Source organism: Pan troglodytes, chromosome 5, assembly GCF_028858775.2.
Source record: "Pan troglodytes isolate AG18354 chromosome 5, NHGRI_mPanTro3-v2.0_pri, whole genome shotgun sequence".
In the NCBI taxonomy this organism is placed as follows: Eukaryota; Metazoa; Chordata; class Mammalia; order Primates; family Hominidae; genus Pan; species Pan troglodytes.
This window is the reverse complement of record NC_072403.2, coordinates 62,355,074-62,375,281: the sequence shown is the minus strand read 5'-3', so window position 1 is coordinate 62,375,281 and position 20,208 is coordinate 62,355,074. Positions and strand designations below refer to the sequence as shown.

The 20,208-nt window shown below is 34.4% G+C and overlaps 1 protein-coding gene across 35 annotated transcripts in view; it reads left to right on the top strand.

Annotated features, from left to right (window-relative positions):
* DST (dystonin) overlaps positions 1 to 20,208 on the top strand; it is a 497,218-nt gene that overhangs the window by 446,348 nt on the left and 30,662 nt on the right. For all 35 annotated transcript variants that reach the window (XM_016955718.3, XM_063812480.1, XM_016955699.4 and 32 more), the window contains 12 exons: positions 354 to 580; positions 2,318 to 2,440; positions 2,563 to 2,664; positions 5,005 to 5,106; positions 7,409 to 7,582; positions 7,868 to 8,023; positions 11,052 to 11,249; positions 11,598 to 11,726; positions 15,235 to 15,405; positions 16,327 to 16,482; positions 16,985 to 17,191; positions 19,804 to 19,923. In XM_016955718.3, coding sequence (XP_016811207.2) covers positions 354 to 580; positions 2,318 to 2,440; positions 2,563 to 2,664; positions 5,005 to 5,106; positions 7,409 to 7,582; positions 7,868 to 8,023; positions 11,052 to 11,249; positions 11,598 to 11,726; positions 15,235 to 15,405; positions 16,327 to 16,482; positions 16,985 to 17,191; positions 19,804 to 19,923 — 1,865 coding nt within the window. The remainder of the gene's footprint in view (positions 1 to 353; positions 581 to 2,317; positions 2,441 to 2,562; positions 2,665 to 5,004; positions 5,107 to 7,408; positions 7,583 to 7,867; positions 8,024 to 11,051; positions 11,250 to 11,597; positions 11,727 to 15,234; positions 15,406 to 16,326; positions 16,483 to 16,984; positions 17,192 to 19,803; positions 19,924 to 20,208) is intronic.

Sequence of the window (20,208 nt, the reverse complement as noted above, 5' to 3'; positions counted from 1 at the left end):
TTTTACTCTTGATTTGGGGAGCATAAAAGTGTACCTAGGTGATTATTTCACTCCCTTTGGGATTAAGGATAGCCTTAATGAACTTGAAACTTGATAAACTTGGTTCTACTCTGAGCTCAGTTTTGTCAGGAAGAACCTTGGTTTGGCAAGAATAGCAGACCCAGAGATATTATGTTATTTGGCATAGACTCTTGGACCCACTGATATCCACTGGACTGGAGTCATTCAAAACTTGGTCCAGTTTTAGATACTTAGCAAATTGGATCACTACTTTCTGTGTGAACTATAACATTCTGCTTTGTTGGTTACGTGGGGCTAACCAGTCGCCTTGTGGATATTGTTTTGCTTCATAGCTGTTCAGGATAAGCTTGACCAAATGGTTTTCATTTGGGAGAACATACACACACTGGTGGAAGAGAGGGAAGCCAAACTACTGGATGTGATGGAGCTAGCAGAAAAGTTCTGGTGTGATCACATGTCATTGGTAGTTACCATTAAAGATACTCAAGATTTCATCCGGGACCTGGAAGATCCTGGAATTGATCCTTCAGTAGTAAAACAACAGCAAGAAGCAGCAGAGGTAAGCAGAAAATCTCATTTAAAGTTAGAAAAATAAGTTGTGGCATAATGAAATCCAGATTCCTTGGGTAAATGTTAGGAGTTACTCTGTTAACATTTATATTTGGTTCTGAAAATGGAATGTGCAGTGATACAGTAGGAGATAGAATATACCCACAAATTTCACTTTGAGATTGTATGTTTAAAACAATTTCTCAGGCCTGCGTGGTGGCTCATGCCTGTATTCCCAGAACTTTGGGAGGCCGAGGTGGGCAGATCACTTGAGGCCAGGAGTTTGAGACCAGCTTGGCCAACATGACGAAACCCTGTCTCTACTAAAAGTACAAAAATTAGTTAAGCGTGGTGGTACACACCTGTACTACCAGCTACTTCGAGGGTGAAGCATGAGAATCACTTGCACCTGGGAGGTGGAGGTTGCAGTCAGCCAAGATCGTGCCACTATACTCTAACCTGGACGACAGAGTGAGCCCCTGTCTCAGAAGACAAACAAAAACACAAACCAACAACAACAAAAAATTTCTCTTTATCCTCACTGTTTTTGCCTTATTTCAGGGCCTCATTATCTCTCTCTTTCTTTTTGGCTTCCAAAGTAATCCAAAGTGCAGACTGTCTTTTCCTTGCTAGGCCTCTGACCTTGCTGCCAGTCTTCTCTCTAGATCTGCTCTTACTGTGTTGCTGCCTAAACCCCCTCAGAGGCATCCCCTGCCATCTGGATAAAGCCCAAACTCCCTAGAGCAGGGCATGCAGCTTTTTGCATGCCAGCCTAGCTCATGCCTATGTTTCCAAAGTTATGTTTTTCTCTTGCTCCTTTACCAAGCTCCCTCCCTGCTACTGATTAGAAAGGGCGTTTCCCAAAACAAACTGTTTTGCTCTTTCTAGTGTCAGTGCCTTTGCGCATCTTATTTCCTCACTCTAGAATGTCCTTCCTGCCACTCTACTGGCAAAGTCCACTCAGGGTTCAGTTGGATCATTACCCCCATGTAAAACCTTTTCTTGTATACTTAGCAGAGTTAGTGCATCTGTGTTCCTGTAATACTTTATTCATGCAAAGGACTGCACATAGTATGGTTTACTGTTGCTTATGCCTCTGTCTTTCCTGCTGTAGTGTGGGCCTCTTGAGGGGAATAGCCATATCTATTTTTCTTTGTATCCCCAGTGCCTGGTTTAGGGCTTGGTTTATGGTTATTCAGTGTTTGTTGAATGAATGAATATATTTAACCAAGAAGATGAAAGCAAAAGTAGGATACTGCCTTTCTGTTGTGGTATTTTTGTACCTTACAGGTCCTACCTGGTCCCGCCTAGGGTAATGACATAAAATGTAAATCCAAAGCTAGATCATTCTAAATCTACTAACAAATATATTAATTTGTATAGTTCTTGGATTCATATTTTACTTGTCTATGTTAAATGTATATTGGTTTGGAAACCAAAATGTCTTTCTAAGCCTTACAGTATTGTTGATATTTTTAAAAATTTGTTTTGGTATTTGTTAAGGTATTTCTTATTTATCATTTCTTAAATATCTTTATAATAAACATTTGACATTTGTTACTAAAAGGGTGCTGTTTTTCTTTTAAAATATTTCTTGTTAAAAAAATTTATTGCAGAAACTTAGAAAACAGAAAAACGATTAGAATGCCACCTTCTAGAAATAACTACCATTGATATTGTTGTGTACTTTTTAAAGTTTTGATGTGGTTTTGCTTAAAATTCTAAGGCTGTCATTTTCTTATTCTAGACCATAAGGGAAGAAATAGATGGACTACAGGAGGAGCTGGATATAGTTATTAACCTAGGTTCTGAACTCATTGCGGCATGTGGGGAGCCTGATAAACCCATTGTCAAGAAGAGTATAGATGAGGTACAACTGGCTTACTTATCAGAATGGCTTTTAAAAAGTTTTTAGTTAACTAAAATATTTTGTTAACAGTAGTTGAAAGTTTAAAATATGGCACTAAAAGAATTCTAACATACATCTTGTAGTTAAATTCAGCATGGGATTCTCTAAATAAAGCTTGGAAAGACCGGATTGACAAACTTGAGGAGGCAATGCAGGCTGCCGTTCAGTACCAGGATGGACTGCAGGTAAGGGGATTACAGTGTATGTGCTGGTCTTAGCTGGAAGGAGGAATCGTACTAATTGATGTCTACATATTGGCACCACCTCAAGATCTGCCAGTGCATATGCAATTGTGGGCAAATTATTCCTGCAGTTGCCTGTGTATCTCATTTCATGTTTTGTCTTTTAGAAGATATTTCTGACCTTTCAGATATGTGTAGATTTATATACACATCTAAACACATTTCTGTATACACATTCAGTGAAATTTACTTTGAAAAGAAATATTTTGATTTTTTTTAAGTGAAAGTAAATGTTCCCACACAGTATTTTTTATAAATGGCTCAGCACCAGACAGTGAAATGGAACTAAATGTGAATTCTGTTCTGAGTGGAATAAGATGAAAGGAGTAAACACTATCTAAAAATATCACCAAGTTTAACTAAAGTCAGAAGTAAAGAAATTTGATTTGAAGCCAGTGTTCTCCATGTACAAAAATAGATTTCTATTAGGTCATAATCTGGTGTGTAAAAAGTGTTTTCTTCTTTTCCATGTATATAATTTCTTTTAATAGTTGTTTTTCACTTAAGGGTTTTCATTCAGTTCATTAACCATTTATAAGGTTTTTTTTAATATTAAAAATTATCTTGTCAGTTGAGGCCAACTCGGGTATATTTCTCTCCCTACCTCCCTTAACCTTGCTCCATTTCCTAACAGGCTGGCAGGAGTTTAATCTTTCATCCTTCTTACCATATGGAAAAAGCTTAAGTATTTCCATAACACTAAGTGAATATTATTTTTAAAGCCCAGATGAGAACATCTTTTCCTTTTTCATTATGCCATTCCATTTCTATATTTGTAAAAATAAATGTCACAGCTAGGCTTTATGCCAGCTGAGAAGTTTTTTGAACTTTGGAAATATATGAAAGATTTTACTACAAATAACACTTTATTATATTCTCCCTCCCTCTTCTTTTTTTTTTTCTTTTGTAACCTAAGTGATAATTTACTCTATTAGGTATCAATGACAACTAACTAATTCGGGCTCCAGCCTGTGAGGCTAGGTCATTGTTAAATCATTGAGTTGTAATCTCTTCCATGGCTAGAGGTGGCAATGCCACCACATGCAGCCATTTAGGAGGTCACACGCAAGCCACCATGGCTTGTATAGTCTCTTTATCACTACCAGAAAAGTAAGGCCTGTCATAAGTCCTGTTGATCATGTATTAGTAGCATCACCTGTGCTAGCAAAGGGCAGATTGATTTATTAAGTAGCTACAGTACAGCTAGCTGTAGCTAGATGTCAAAGCTCTGGATGCTAATTTTCAAGATTTGATTGTGAAGTAAAATATGTTTCATTTCCCAGGTTGCTGCTTAAGTACTTAGTCAGGGTTGGCTAATGATAACTTAAAAATCCAAGATTTATCGCCCTACTATATGGTTTTAAACTTCATTAAAGTGCAAAATATCCCAGTGCTTTGGGAGGCTGAGGTGGGAGGATCACTTGAGGCCAGGAGTTCAAGATCAGCCTGGGAAACATAGCAAGATCCTGTCAAAACAAGAGCTGAAGTACCCCATCTACAATTTTTTTTTCTTTTTTTATTAACCAGCCATGGTAGCATGTGCCTATAGTCTGAGCTACTTGGAAGGCTGAGGTAGAAGGATTGCTTGAGCCCAGGAGTTTGAGGTTATAGTGAGCTATTTGATTGTGCCACTGCACTCCAGCTTGGGTGACAGAGTAATGGCAAAATGATTTTATTTTATATTCAGTACCTAAAAAAAATGTGACTTGAGCCTTTTTAGACTATTTTTATTACCTAAATAAATAAGAAAAGCAGGAGAGTCTGAAACCTGTTATAATTCAGAATAATGGTCTTAATGCTAAGAATTTATATGTGCAGGATCTTAATGCTAATCTAAATAATATTTAAGGGTTTGAGTCATATATTTTGCTTAAGTTCTAAACAGTAATTTCTTGCTTATTTGAATGAACAAATAGATTTGAATCTTTTTCTTTCAGTATATTTATACAAGCTGCCTTTTAAGCACACGTAATGAAGAATTTCATGTGATTGGATTCTATAAATGTTTTCAAATGATTTTTTTTGAAGTTCATAATATTTCAAGAATCTATTGAGTAAACAATTTCTTTTGCAAACTTGTATGTATCTATTTCATATTTGGGACAACCATTTTGGTATATTACTGCTTTTACTAATTTAGGTGAACCATGTTAATTTTTAATAAAATAGTCTAATTCCATAATATCTTTTAGATTTATGATTGTATTTTTCTGTAGTACTTGAAATACTGTAGCAATTTCAAATGTACTGTTGTAACAATACGTGGACTAATGTGTCTTTCAGGCAGTATTTGACTGGGTAGATATTGCAGGTGGTAAATTAGCTTCAATGTCTCCAATTGGAACAGATCTCGAAACTGTCAAGCAGCAGATTGAAGAGCTAAAGGTATGTGTGGCAGCTAATTTATCGAAGACTCCCTTGGAATTTTAAGTCCTTGATTCACATAATTTTGTACATAAATTTATTTTACCTAACGTAAGTATGACAGCTTAATTATAAAGCTAGTTTAATGTACATAGTGCTTTCACATGCTAAGCAATATATAAGTGTTCTTTAAATAAAGGAAAGAAATACTATTAATAGTTTTCTTTTTATAGTCAATTAATAACTGTTCATATAGAAAAATCAGAAAATGCAAATAAAAAGGAGAAAAACAAATTATTTCAAGTCACCCAAAATGTTATGTACCTAGAGATCACCTTTCTTAGATTTGATTTATAGCCTTTCTGATATCTTCATGTTAGGGACATGGGGGGTGTGTGTGTGTGTGTGTGTGTGTGTGTGTATGTATGTATAGGTAGAGAGAGAGATGTATTTAGATAATACTGTAAGGATTTTTATAACTTGTTTAACTTGTTTATTCAGTAGTATATTGTTGTCACTACACTAGTATGTTGTCAATACACTACAGCATCATTTTTCTTTTCCTGATATTTTTAATTTTAATTTTTAATTTTTGTGGGTACATTGTAGGGGTATATATCTATGAGTTACATGACATATTTTGATACAGGCATGCAATATATAATAACTACATCAGGGAAAATGGAGGTACCCATCACCTCAAGCATTTATCCTTTGTGTTGCAAATAATCCAATTATACTCTTTTAGTTATTTTTAATTGTACAAAAATTATTTTTGACTATAGTGACCTTGGTGTGCTAGCAAATACAGGGTCTTACTCATTCTTTCTATTTTTTTATACCCATTAACCCAACATTTTTATTTTCTTTAGAATGTTCTGAGTAATTAATTTAGTCTCAACAGGTTAAAAACACATCCATGATATAAGAATGTTTTCCAAAAGGTTTGTTTTGTAAATGTTTGTTGTTTTCCATTGCTGTTCTCTGTAATTTTTGCTTTTGTAATTCTTGATCTGCAGATGTGAAAGTGGCTGAACTGTTTCCTCTTTGAATTCCTCTATACCAATAATCATTTATCAAAATGGGATCAGCTATTTCCTTCCCAATTTTAACTCTCCATATGCAGAGACATCACACCGTTTGCAATGAACTTTGCTAGATTTTATGTGAAAATATTATCTGGCTTTAAAATTGTAGCATTTTCATATCTAAGTGTGACATAGAATATTTCATTTAGAAACAAATTTTCTTTTTGAGAATTTTATCCTTACCACTAAATTGAATTTTTTTTAACTTTAATTTATTCATGTGGCAAACATATGATATACTTTATATACAATTATGGGTGTGGATAATTTATTTTGGATACTTTCATATAGGTCAGTGATTTTTATATAGCAGCCTGGTTAGAAGTGCTCACTCTGAAATCAGGTTATCTGAGTTTAGGTCCAGGTTCACCCACTTAGGGCATATGGCCTCAGTGGTCTTACTGGTCTTACTAACTGGTTCTACTCCTATGTCTTTAGCTTACATTAAGGATAAAATTATTTCCCCAATAAGTTGGTTGAAAGTAACTTGAACATACCAAGTGCTTACTATACCTTTGTTATTATTTTCAAATTATTATTCGTGTATTTTTGAACAAAGTTAAGGGACTGCTAGCCATGAATTTTGTACTATTACATATTAAAATAAATATTTTATGAAAGGACAGTTACCTATTACAAGCAACTGTTTGCTAACCTGTTGGTTGGCAAAGCCAAGATGATTAACTATGTCAGTGACTTAGAAAGTAGAAGGAGAGAGAATAGCATTCTGTGTCAGCAGTGGGTGAGGCATAGGAATATTAATGAACACAGCACAGCTACAGAAAACATAAAATTATCAGGGGATGCAAGATGTGTGTATGTTTCAGAGCAGGAAATACTAATTTGAGTTTCTTAAGACTTTTTTGGCTTTCATATGTGTCAACATATATTTCATTTTCTTTTGTATAATTTTAAAACTCATTTTTCAAATGCATATATTGGAATAAGTTCAGCCTTGAAATTTATTTTTTTATTGTAGAGAACAAAATGAAATGAAATGTCAAAATTATAAATAGAAACATCTATCCATCCAAAAATATTGAATAAAGAGAAAATATTTTCCTTATTTTTTTGCCTATAATTCTTCCATTGGTAAGCCTCATGTGAGATTTTTACTTTGCGTCACCTCCCCTCAGTAAGTAGTGTGAATCAGAATAATGATATAACCAAAGATTTCTTTGTTTGGAGTTAATGATTTTTAACAATATTTTCTTTGTATATCTCTTTTAAAATAGCAATTTAAGTCTGAGGCCTATCAACAGCAGATAGAAATGGAAAGACTGAATCATCAAGCAGAGCTTTTGCTAAAGAAAGTAACAGAAGAGAGTGACAAACACACTGTTCAAGACCCATTAATGGAACTGAAATTGATATGGGATAGCCTGGAGGAGAGAATCATCAACAGACAGGTAAATACCAAGACTTTTCTTAAGAAATTATAAATTTTCAATTTCAGATATTAATGTAAAATAATTATTAAAGATAAAATTAGAATTATTTCTGCTTCTCATATATTCTATTTTAACCATGAGGAGCATCAAACTTAAAACATAGAAGGATATGATGATTAGGCTTCATTGGATACGTTTATGGACTTACGCAACATGAAACAATTATTTTTTGCCCTTGTTTTATAGACATGTCATTCATAATATCAAATTTATAAATGGATTTTCTTTCCACTTTTTCTGTAGCATAAACTGGAGGGTGCTCTATTAGCGTTGGGTCAGTTCCAACATGCCCTGGATGAGCTCCTGACATGGCTGACACACACCGAGGGCTTGCTAAGTGAGCAGAAACCTGTTGGAGGAGACCCTAAAGCCATTGAAATTGAACTTGCCAAGCATCATGTACGTAGCTGTTAATGCATGTTATGTTTCTTCTCTGTCCATTTCTAGTGTCATCAGATTTCTCGGATATATTTCTTCTTTATGCATGTTTCAAGTTTATGATTTTGACACAAGTTCGTATTTGACATTTATAACTAAAGGTTAACTACTTAAAACATTATAGTCAAAATATTTTTCTTAAAAGATTATGGTCAAAATATTTTTCTCATTCAAGGCAATTTTTATCAAGCAAAACAAGGATGAGCAATTTGTACTAAAGTTTATTAGAGCCGCATGGCAAACACTAAAGATTTAAATCCTTAATTATACCTGTCATTGTGATAATGTCACCTATTTTTTAAAGTTGTTAGGGATAGCCTAAAAAATCATAGGCTGAAAATGTCCTACTGCAGGTTTTATGTATATTTTCACTCTGGTCATCCATATTTCCATGTCTCTTTTTCATTTGCAGCTTGTTTGTCATTTCTGACATATTTTTATCTGTCTGTACATCTCTTCTTATGTTGGGGCTTATCCCTTTGTCTCCATGTCACTCTTGTCTTTGACTGGATTTTTTTGTCTTACTCCTTTCTGAATTTTTTAAAGTATTTATTACGTTTTAAAAAGTTGTTATATGTCCTGCACTTGATTTAAAGCTAGTAAGTTGAAAAAATTTTGTCTTAAGAGATATATGCAAAGCAATCTTATATTGTTGTCACCTTTGTGACACTTCTTAATAGATCATTCCCTATCCCCTCAGTCACTAGACTTAATGGATAAAAGATTATGCACAGTAGAGTTTATCCTGGCATTCAACAATCTTTCATAGACTTTGACATTCACATTAATAGTGATATCTTCAGAGTCCTAAATCCTAAACTAAAATAAATTTTCCTTAATTATCAAATAGGAAATGTTTGATTATTTTACATATTGATTCACATTTTTAAAAAAGGTAGGTTTTTAGCACTTTATGCTGTACAGTTTTTGACTATTCTTGCTTTTGTTCTTCTTCTTTCATAGTTCCCCACAGTAATTGTTTCCTAGTTTAAAATTTTATTTTTCTATTACGTTGTCTATCTACATTGATAGTCATTGCCCAGCCACATTTGATTAAACAATTTGGATTTATTTTGCACACTTAATGTTGACATAGAAGCTTGTTTCATTATTTAATGTCTACATTATACATTTGCTTAGAGCCCTAATGACTGGTGAGACCAACTGCCTAGCAACAAAATCTGTTTATTCTCATGGTGTGAGTTTATAGCTGCATTTACATTTTTATAAACCTATCAACTGTCTTAAAGGTAACATACATCAGGATAGGAACTTTGTATAATATGGTAGAGGTGGAAAAATGAGGCACCCTGATCCAGTTATTTTGGTGGGGGATAGGTAAAGACCTCTTACTTCTGTTTGTCTAATTTTAAGTACTTTGAAGTGGCCCCTTTTCTCTTTTCTCTTTTCTTTCCATTCCTCAAAGATCAAAATTAGAGGACATAAAATTCCCAGCAGAATTGCTGGAGGAAGGGACGAATGTTTCCGTTCCTTTCCTGCTTTCTTCTCCTACTCCTAAGCTCTGACTTTGTAGCAGGACTCAGACCATTCAGAAGAATGAATTTTATAGAACTCTCTTTTATATTTTGGCCATGAAAACATTTAACTTTTTGATTTTGAGAGTGATCCTACTCTTAACATACCAAAGTGAATGCTTTCTATAAAGATAACTTCTTACTCAGTTGGTTTTGTTGCCTTTGAAAAACACTCCCTAACCAGATGCCTCAGAATATGAGTGAAAACAGTCAGAGAAACAGTGATATCAGAGGGTTGCTGATCTTCACTGAAAATCCTCCCTGGTCTGAATTTCTTTCCAGATGTGTGATGTGTTACATAGGATGGGAGATAATGTTCTTTTTCTTTACTATTGCCAACACTGAGTCAATGAGTACAGAGTAGGATCAACTTTTACCAACATTAGAGGGAGGTTTCTTCTGCTTTCCAAAAATGTAAGCATAGCCTCCTTGAAAGGAAACTATTAATATTACTAAGGCTATACTCAGTCAGTAAAAGAAATTGATTTTTTTAAACCTTAGGGTTGCTTTCTGCACTTACCCCATTTTAGTGCATTTAAGCGTTATTAACCTATTCATATATTTCCACTGTATAAAAGGAAGGCATTATTTGCTGGGTTCTGTAGTAAGCTTTTTATTATATATGTTTTCTACTTGAAGAACAACTGAATTTTGGAATGCTGGGTTTGAGTATCTCTGATATAGAGTGTTAGTTTTAGGGCCTTCCAATATTTCAACTTAGCAGTCAATTCCAGGACCCCTCGTATGAGAGAAGATAAAGGAATATTCTGGAATTTTTTTTCTCTTTCAGAATGCTGATTGTAAAATATGGTACTGTATACCTTACACATGATAATTTTATATTTGAAAATGAATATATAGGAGTAAAATATATATTTTGGTTACTTGACATGAGAATTAAACTAAAATTGGCTTGAACCAAGTGAGAAATTTTAGAACCTTTTAATTATAATCTCTAGATATTTAGTGTCATCAATTGCAAGGTCATTCCAGTGGGAATAACTAGCCAACTGTTCTCACACAGTCATTTCAGGGGACATTGATAGAATAAAGGTATATCCAGGAAGGTTGCAAATTTAGGGGAAAGGAAGTTCATCATTTAAAAACTTAATATTAGCCAGCCTGGGCAACGTAGTGAGACTACATCTGTATAAAAAATAAAACAAAATTAGCCAACCATGGCAGTGTGTGCCTGTAGTCCCAGCTATTTGAGAGGCTGAAATGGGATGATTGCTTGAGCCCAGGTGTTGAGGTTGCAGTGAGCTCTAATAGAACCACTACACTGCAGCCTGGGCCACAGAGTAAGACCCCATCTCTTTAAAAAAAATTAAAATTCTACACATATAACGTTTTTGTTTCAGGATGTTTAATAACCAGAAAGGAAAACAGTTGCATTAAAGATGATATTAACATGTTACAAACTAGCAAACATGGTGTTATCTTTATATTTTCAGGTGCTCCAAAATGATGTATTAGCCCATCAGTCCACAGTGGAAGCCGTTAATAAAGCAGGAAATGATCTAATTGAATCAAGTGCAGGAGAAGAAGCAAGCAACCTTCAGAACAAGCTAGAGGTTTTAAATCAACGCTGGCAAAATGTTTTGGAAAAAACAGAACAAAGGAAGCAGCAGCTGGATGGTGCCTTGCGCCAGGTGAGTAAGAGAATAAATTCTGAAAGTTTCTGTAGCATTCAAGACCAAAATAGCATGGAATTCTTTTATTAGTTCACAGACTCCTGTTTAATTTTTATACCTTAAGGAGAGGAGTAAAAATAAGTGAAATAAAGAACAGAACAGCAGAAGAGAACACAGCTTTCTAGTTCTTAGCATAATACTCTTATCTACTAGAGCTCTCCTGATGAAGAAAGGCAAATCTAATGGTACCTGGCTGTTCTTAAGAATGCATAGAGAGGCTTAGCAGGCTGGGATTGTTTGAAGCTTATTTCCTGCTTGAAACTGACAGTGTTTATGGCCCCAACTTAAAACTCCCTATTACTTCAGGCCAAAGGGTTCCATGGCGAAATTGAGGATTTGCAGCAGTGGCTGACTGACACGGAGCGTCATCTGTTGGCATCTAAACCGCTGGGAGGTTTACCGGAAACAGCCAAGGAGCAGCTTAATGTCCATATGGTAAGCAAAGTATTTCCTACAGCTTTAGCCTCAGAATAACAAACTGACCGTGTTATATGGGCTCTGGCAATACATAAATCGTGGGAGAAGGCTTTAAAGATATAGTTTATGGCAGAAATCACTGTGTATACATGTTAGAAACACACCATTTATTGATTAAAATTTTAAAGTCAGAACCCATTCTTTATTTCTTTTTTTTTAAATTTTATTATTATTATACTTTAAGTTTTAGGGTACATGTGCACAATGTGCAGGTTAGTTACATATGTATACATGTGCCATGCTGGTGTGCTGCACCCATTAACTCGTCATTTAGCATTAGGTATATCTCCTAATGCTATCTCTCCCCCGTCCCCCGACCCCACAACAGTCCCCAGAGTGTGATGTTCCCCTTCCTGTGTCCATGTGTTCTCATTGTTCAGTTCCCACCTATGAGTGAGAATATGCGGTGTTTGGTTTTTTGTTCTTGCGATAGTTTCCTGAGAATGATTATTTCCAATTTCATCCATGTCCCTATAAAGGACATGAACTCATCATTTTTTATGGCTGCATAGTATTCCATGGTGTATATGTGCCACATTTTCTTAATCCAGTCTATCATTGTTGGACATTTGGGTTGGTTCCAAGTCTTTGCTATTGTGAATAGTGCCGCAAAGGTTAGTGTGTCAGTATGTTTTAGAATTCTAGACACTTTTTAGACACAAACCTTCCCCCACAAAATAAGCTTGTATGGGTGGTAATATAACACAGTGTAAATTATTAAATTATTGTGCCTTGAAGTGTAAAGAAAAACCACCAAAATAATCAGAATGACTTAAAATTATTGTTATAAGCATGATTGTCTCATTTGGTTTCATGGAAGGTTAGAAAATATACTCTTGTTCTGTTAAAAAAAAAAAAAAATTCCTTGTTTGTTTTAATGGTGATAGAGCTTTATCTTCAACTTCATACTTACACCAAATACAGACACAAAGAGGAGGCTTCTGTTTAACTGTCCAGTCTGGAGTGTTGTACCTGTGCGCTGTTCCTACCTAGATCATGTGACACAGTTGGCTCCTAAGAAAGATGAGGAAAAAATGATGAGACTTGAAATGTGGGCTTTCTTTCATAGAAATGGGGACTGAGAAATTAAATTTAGGCTACTTTGGATTTATTGACATTTTAAATTGATATTCCATTATAATTCAGCACTAGAAGTTCTGAGAGGAAACAGTGTTTCAGATTTTGAAAGAGTCCCCTAATTTTTTACTTTTGTGAATTTACATCAGAAATTTTTAAAAATATTCAAATACTGATGATTATTATCTTGGGAGATAAAAGTAGAAGTACTTAGAAATTTGGCAAAAGAAATAGATCAGTGTACATCAATATCTACACTCTTTAATAGAGATATAATGTTGTTGTAAGATCTTAATAAAACTGCTCTTATTTGGAAATAATTTTGAATTTGGTGATTTGAAGAGGACGTAACCATCATGTAGATGTTGTAAAGAAATAAAACAGATTATGACAGTAGGTAGCATCATATTTATTTCACAATCACCATCAGTAGTTTAAGTAAGTCCTACTAATTCGGTGTAGAATTTTCTAGAAATCTTTATGGTATACTTATTGTTTTAGAAAGTTATGTATGTGGTTTTTGTTGTTGTCGTTATTGGTTTTTAGTGCCACAGGAGACCTATTTGTTTCACTGGAAAAGTAATAGACTAAACTTGTAAGTGCTTATCTTCCTTTTTGAAAAAAAACCTGAGAAACTTCCAGATAGCTCCTTACTTTCCTAGAAAGTACTTGCACAGCTTTGACAGTGTCCATTAATTATAAGTTTAATGAACTCATGAACAGATAGATGCTTGGGATTATTTTCTAATAATATAAATATTTTTAAAATGTTAATTTAGAAGAATATAAGAACTTGAAAGCAAAGAACTTACCTTTAGAATACTTTACTTTTAGAAAATATTCCATTTCAGCAAACTGAGTTTGGGTGGGGTATTTAAAATGAATCTTTTGCAACCCTATATAATAAATCATAGAAATCTGTTTAAATAAGTTTAAATTTGTGATTTAAAGCATTCTAAAGAGTTGTTGATATTTGTAATATCATTTCAATAAAGTTCTTTTGATTTTGTTGTGCTAGAAATGAAGAAAAGTACCGGCCGGGCGCGGTGGCTCACGCCTGTAATCCCAGCACTTTGGGAGGCCGAGGCGGGCGGATCACGAGGTCAGGAGATCGAGACCATCCTAGCTAACACGGTGAAACCCCGTCTCTACTAAAAATAGAAAAAATTAGCCGGGCGTGGTGGCGGGCGCCTGTAGTCCCAGCTACTCGGGAGGCTGAGGCAGGAGAATGGCGTGAACTCAGGAGGCGGAGCTTGCAGTGAGCTGAGATCGGGCCACTGCACTCCAGCCTGGGCGAAAGAGCAAGACTCCGTCTCAAAAAAAAAAAAAAAAAAAAAAAGTACAAAACTTACAATATTAGTTTCCTGAGTTTTTAGCTATATCTGAAAGTTTTGCTTTAGGATTTAAAGCTTTTAGTAGATGATATTGTAAATATATTTAGATAGGGCTTTTTTTTTAAGCTTAAGAAATAAATTTTTGAGGTGATGAAAATGTTCTGGAGTTAGTGGTGATTACAAAACCTTGTGAATATAATTTTAAAAACACTGAATTGTATACTTATAATAGTGAATTTTATATGAGTTATATTGCAAGTTTTAAAACGTATAAAGTTGAAAATGTGAGACATAAAATATATAATCTTTCAGTGAGAACTATGATTTAACCCACATTATAGTTGAATAAATAAAATAGAACTAGTCTTAATTTTTTAAATGAGAAGTGACTGTTGTTTTGTTGGTCTTAAACTTTGAATTTGTTTAAGCAATATTTTATGTCCTGTATAGAAGATACATACAACATTCTAGTTAGAAGCTTTAGAAATGTTCTAAATGAGAATAATATTCATAGTACCACAAGTTTGATTCTTATAATTCCAGAGTCTGAATAATCAACTTAAATATATTACTGTGCTGGTTATTTACTTTCTATCCATTGTATGTTTTCTGAGTGCAGAATTAAATCGTACCAATGAAATACTACATGCATTGTATCATAGTACAAGGAGGGATCTACGAGAGCCTCTCATTTTACAGAGGAAGGAATTGAGGCTCAGAGAGATGAAATTACTTGCCCAAACTCACAGAACTAATTAGTTACTGTACAGTGAGAGCTTTCTTGACAGCATTTAAACTGTTGCTTCAAATCTTAGCATGCCAGAATGGTCTGATAATGATAACACCATTTTTTAGATTTCCCAGTAGACAGGGTATGACTGTAGGTTTAATTGTTGTTTCAATGTAGTGAAAAGTATAAATGTGTCAGGGTTGCTCTGAGAGAGCAAACGGAGATGAATATATGATGAGGAGCTTGGGACTGATGACCTAGAAAAATAGAACTCTTAAAATTTTACTTTCTTAAAGTGATATAACTTGAGGGTATCTCATTTTAGGAAGTCTGTGCTGCCTTTGAAGCTAAAGAAGAAACATATAAGAGTCTGATGCAGAAAGGCCAGCAGATGCTTGCAAGATGCCCAAAATCTGCAGAGACAAATATTGACCAAGACATAAATAACTTGAAAGAAAAATGGGAATCGGTGGAAACCAAACTCAATGAAAGGAAAGTATGTGCTTTGATTAATATAATAGAATCAGTGTTTTAGTTCTTTCATGTCTTGGACTTTGCCTTATTTCTGAGTAGAGCTATCAGGAGTAGAACTTTCAATGATTTACGTTTAAACATTTTTTGTATATATTTGGAGATTTCATGGGGTAGTTGAAAATAATATTCTGTTTTAACATGAGAACAGATTTAAAGGGGTGGGATATATTCAAAAATAGATAAATATATAGATCAAATGTTACTTAGTTATATTTTTAAATGTTAAGAACTACTCAAATTCTGGGTCATTGAATAATTAATTCTATTTTAATCTAATTAAACAAAAGACTATATATATAGGTGAGGGAGAGAGGGAAAGCAAGAGAGTCAGATGATTGTGTATATTCTTTTAAGTACTTGCATTTAAAAATTCATGAGAATGGATTAAAATGTATATTAAATTATGAATATGTTTTTGTTACTTTTTTAAAACCACAAAACTGACAATCTAAGAAATCTCAACATTGCATGAAAAAAACAATAGGCAAGAAATACAAGATTATATGCCATCACTGATGGAGCATAAAGTATGTATTTCATAATATTTTGAGTCCCCAAATTAATTGTATGAATGTCAACTTTTCTTTTTACAGATTATATTTAGTAATTGTGTTCTTTGGTTAATTTCCCAAAAACATGCTTTAGTGTATATTAATTTTTTTTTTAGTTACAGTGAGATGCTGCTTACTAGGCTTAAAGGGTTTTGGTTTGCCAGTATTTTAGCGAGGCCCATTACATTTATAAGATATTTAGTTAATATATTAATAGATATGCATAAATAAAGTGGGGATAGGAAAGGAATCTGCCAGAGAATATTTAAACTGAAACAAACAAAATAACCAAGGCCCTTAAACATCACATACTAAACAATCTGTCCTTGCAGACTAAACTGGAAGAGGCTCTCAACTTGGCAATGGAGTTCCACAATTCTCTCCAAGACTTCATCAACTGGCTTACTCAGGCTGAACAGACCCTAAATGTAGCTTCTCGGCCAAGTCTCATCTTGGACACAGTCTTATTTCAAATTGACGAACACAAGGTATGTAGTGAGTCAAATAGATAGGATTCTCTTTTCAGACACCAGGCTTTTTTTTTTTTTTTTTTGAGACTGAGTCTCACTCCTCTGTCGTCCAGGACTGTGGTGGTGTGATCTTGGCTTACTTCAACCTCTGCCTCCCAGTTCAAGCAATTCTTGTGCCTCAGCCTCCCCACAAGTAGCTGGGATTATAGGCGCCCACCAGCATGCCTGGCTAATTTTTGTATTTTTAGTAGAGATGGGGTTTCAGCATGTTTGCCAGGCTAATCTTGAACTCCTGACCTCAAGTGATCCACCCACCTCAGCCTCCAAAAGTGCTGATCACAGGCGTGAGCCACTGCACCCGGCTGACAGCAGGCCTTTTTAAAGTCAAAAGCATGCATTTGGTATTTCAAAAGCTTTCGTTTGTTCTTTAAAATAATTTCAGGTTTATGACACCAGAAGCATTTTTAAGATTGATCTGATTTTCATTTGTTTCTACTTATTTCCTTTTTTTCTGGGAAAGGTTTTTGCCAATGAAGTAAATTCTCATCGTGAGCAGATAATAGAGCTGGACAAAACTGGAACCCACCTAAAATATTTTAGTCAGAAACAAGATGTTGTTCTAATCAAGAATCTACTTATCAGTGTACAAAGTCGATGGGAAAAAGTGGTTCAACGGTTGGTAGAGAGAGGAAGATCTTTGGATGATGCAAGGAAGAGAGCCAAGCAGGTAATAACCCTTTAGAAAAATTCTCTGAACTTGTCAATAAACCACTTCTTGCTGTTGAAATATATGTTATGGGTGTACTTTTATCACAGGCTGTATTAGGCATAACAATCATGGCATGGTGCCATGGTGGTTCTTTCCTAAAAGGGCTGTGGCCTCAGTTTGGATGCTGACATCACTTTTTGACCTGGCAGCAATTTCAGCCCCTGGGGACTAATCTTAAGAAGACTGATTATAGCTTGACTTCATAGACAGGCTATTATCATTGAGGCCCAGAAAGAAGCTCAGAATTTTTTTTTATTGGGTTTGTTTTCTTTTTCTTTGTCCTTTTGACCTCCGTTCTTATAATCAGAGTGAGACATCATACTTCATTGTATTGCTACCTTTTGTTTAGTTCCTAAGCCAGACTTTCTTCACAAGCTATCAGTGCTGAGAGCCAGACATGTAGCCCTCCCGACAGCTTTCTGAAGGGGCATATTCTCTGTCTGAGTTGGTCGGCACTTCCCACCTCTTTGAACACTTGTTGACAGACCTTCATTTCTTCTCTAATATTTTGAGCAGATAATAGAGCTCCATCTCACTTTGAAATTAATTTTTTTGAATCTTTTGGGACCACTTTAAAATTTTAATCTAGAGGTTTTCACAAATTTCACAGAGAACTCTCCTCTCCTTACTCCCTTTACCTGTTGTTAACATTCCATTCTAGACTAAACACAAAGAGGTAAAGTTATGCATCTCTGTGTGTCTTTGTGCTCCATGGAAGAGAGAGGTGTACCTACCTTGCTTGACAAATATATATATTTTTAAATATTTGATTTTTACTAGAAATTTAGTGTAATATTGTAGGAGGATTTTACAATTACTTTTTGCCTCAGTCAGCTGCAATTTTCTAGCCTTAGTGTTGTACCCCATTGTTTTGAGGAGTTAGGCTCAATTGGGTGATGCAAAAAGATGTCACATGAGTCAAGTGTTTCAATGTTTAATGCTAACAGTACAAATGTTTAAAGGCTTGAGAAATGACAAATTGCATTGTTATAGCATTACACACCATAGACCCCGTTTTGAATGGGAGGTGTGAAATGTTCAGTGTTACAAATGAGTCACTGGGATATACTCAATCTCTAATGTTTCTTTAAGACAGTATTAATTCTCAGCCTGACAGTTTTCTCTCCACATTATGTGGTGCAATAGCATGTGTAGTGCCGGAATTTCCTGAGTTATGAACATCAGTTTATAAATGTTTCTTGGATATCAGTAGCCAGTTGCTCATCTTTTTCCTCCTTTCTCGATTTAATCAATTTTATTTTCTCATTTTGTCTAATTAACTTTATAAATATTTGCTACTGTTTTTAGTGCAAATGTGTAGCATTTCCTCTATTTATATGGCTTAAAAATAGTTTTGAAAACAGAACCAGCCTCAGAACTTGTGCTTTTGTATCATTGACCTTACCATCCAACTGTTATAGCCTGTATTATTTGGAGTCAAACTACCTAACACCTTGACTAGCTGTTTCTACTATTTATTTCTTCTTATTCTAATATCTCAGTTTTTGGCTCAGATATTGATCATACTTCTCTGACTTTCACAATTCATGTGTCTATTCTAGTTTCCATTTTTCCATGTTTAAATTGATTAAAGTTGTGAGAGGGATATGAAGGTTTGTAATGAGATGATCTCCAGAGAGCCCTTACAGTTTTGTGAGTCTGTGTCCTTACTCTGCTCTTATTGTTAAATATCTTGTTGTTATTTCATTATTCATGGGCTTTGGTATACAATAAATTTTGATTACTAAATTTTTTGTTAGGTATCTGTTCACTTAAGCTTATTGTGACAAATAATTTATAACCAATTTCACAATTGTATCAGAAAATAGTACCTGCTGGTTCTTGATGACAAACAGAAAAGAAACTGTGCTCAAAATCAAATATATATAGTACCAGAATGTTTGCAAGGTTATAGATGCCAAAGAGAATAACATTGTGTTAGAACCCAAATATTGTGGCTGCTCAGTCATATAAAACCAATATGTGAGGCACAGGCATTGATTTGAGGATATTGATAGCAGCAATAAAGATGTTTAACTATCTTTGCATTAAATAGGAATGCAATGGCCTCTTTTTTGTTTTTGCTACTTTAAAAAATCAATTTACAAGCTTTATACTTACGCCTCCCCATTTTTGTTCCTCTTTCTTAACATAGGGATTAAATTCCCTAGAAGTAAACCCAGATCTGTCAACAGACAGCAGTAAACAACAGCAACAACAAAAATACAAAACATTTTCTGAGAGTTTATGTTAATTATTGAACAAGAAGAAAGTATAAGGAAGAAGTTCTTTCTGTAGCTTCCTAACTTTTTTCTAGGCTCTTTTAGAGCTGATATGTTGAATGAATTAAAACAAAGTGACAGTGGGGCACAGCCACAAATGCTAAGCATTATCAAGACTTTTTTTGTAATTTGCTGATGAAAGCATTACTTTTTTCTTCTTCAGTGGAAATTTTGAAATAATAATTTTCAGCATTTTCATCACTATTAATCTCTGTCTTAAAACTGTGCTAGATCTCAAGTATAATATGCTTGAAAAATTTTCAGACAAAGGTGTGAATTTCTTTCTAGTTCCATGAAGCTTGGAGTAAACTTATGGAGTGGCTAGAAGAGTCAGAAAAGTCTTTGGATTCTGAACTGGAAATTGCAAATGATCCAGACAAAATAAAAACACAACTTGCACAACATAAGGTGGGTCTATAATTAAGAAGAGCATATTGTCTCATTATATAGTTCAAGATCACTTTAAAATCCTTACTTCATCACGTGTTTATTCATCACTAAAGAAAAAATGTAGGTCCAGTGTGAACCTGTATTAAATTTAAAAGCTATTGCTCTTCATGTTGCTTATGTTGCAATATCTTTACTCTTCAGTGACCATTTCACTAATGATTCCCAGGTTAATTGTTAAAAAGAAAAACATACAAAATAAAAATGGAAATCCTCTACAATCTAAAACATATAAAGGATTTGTAG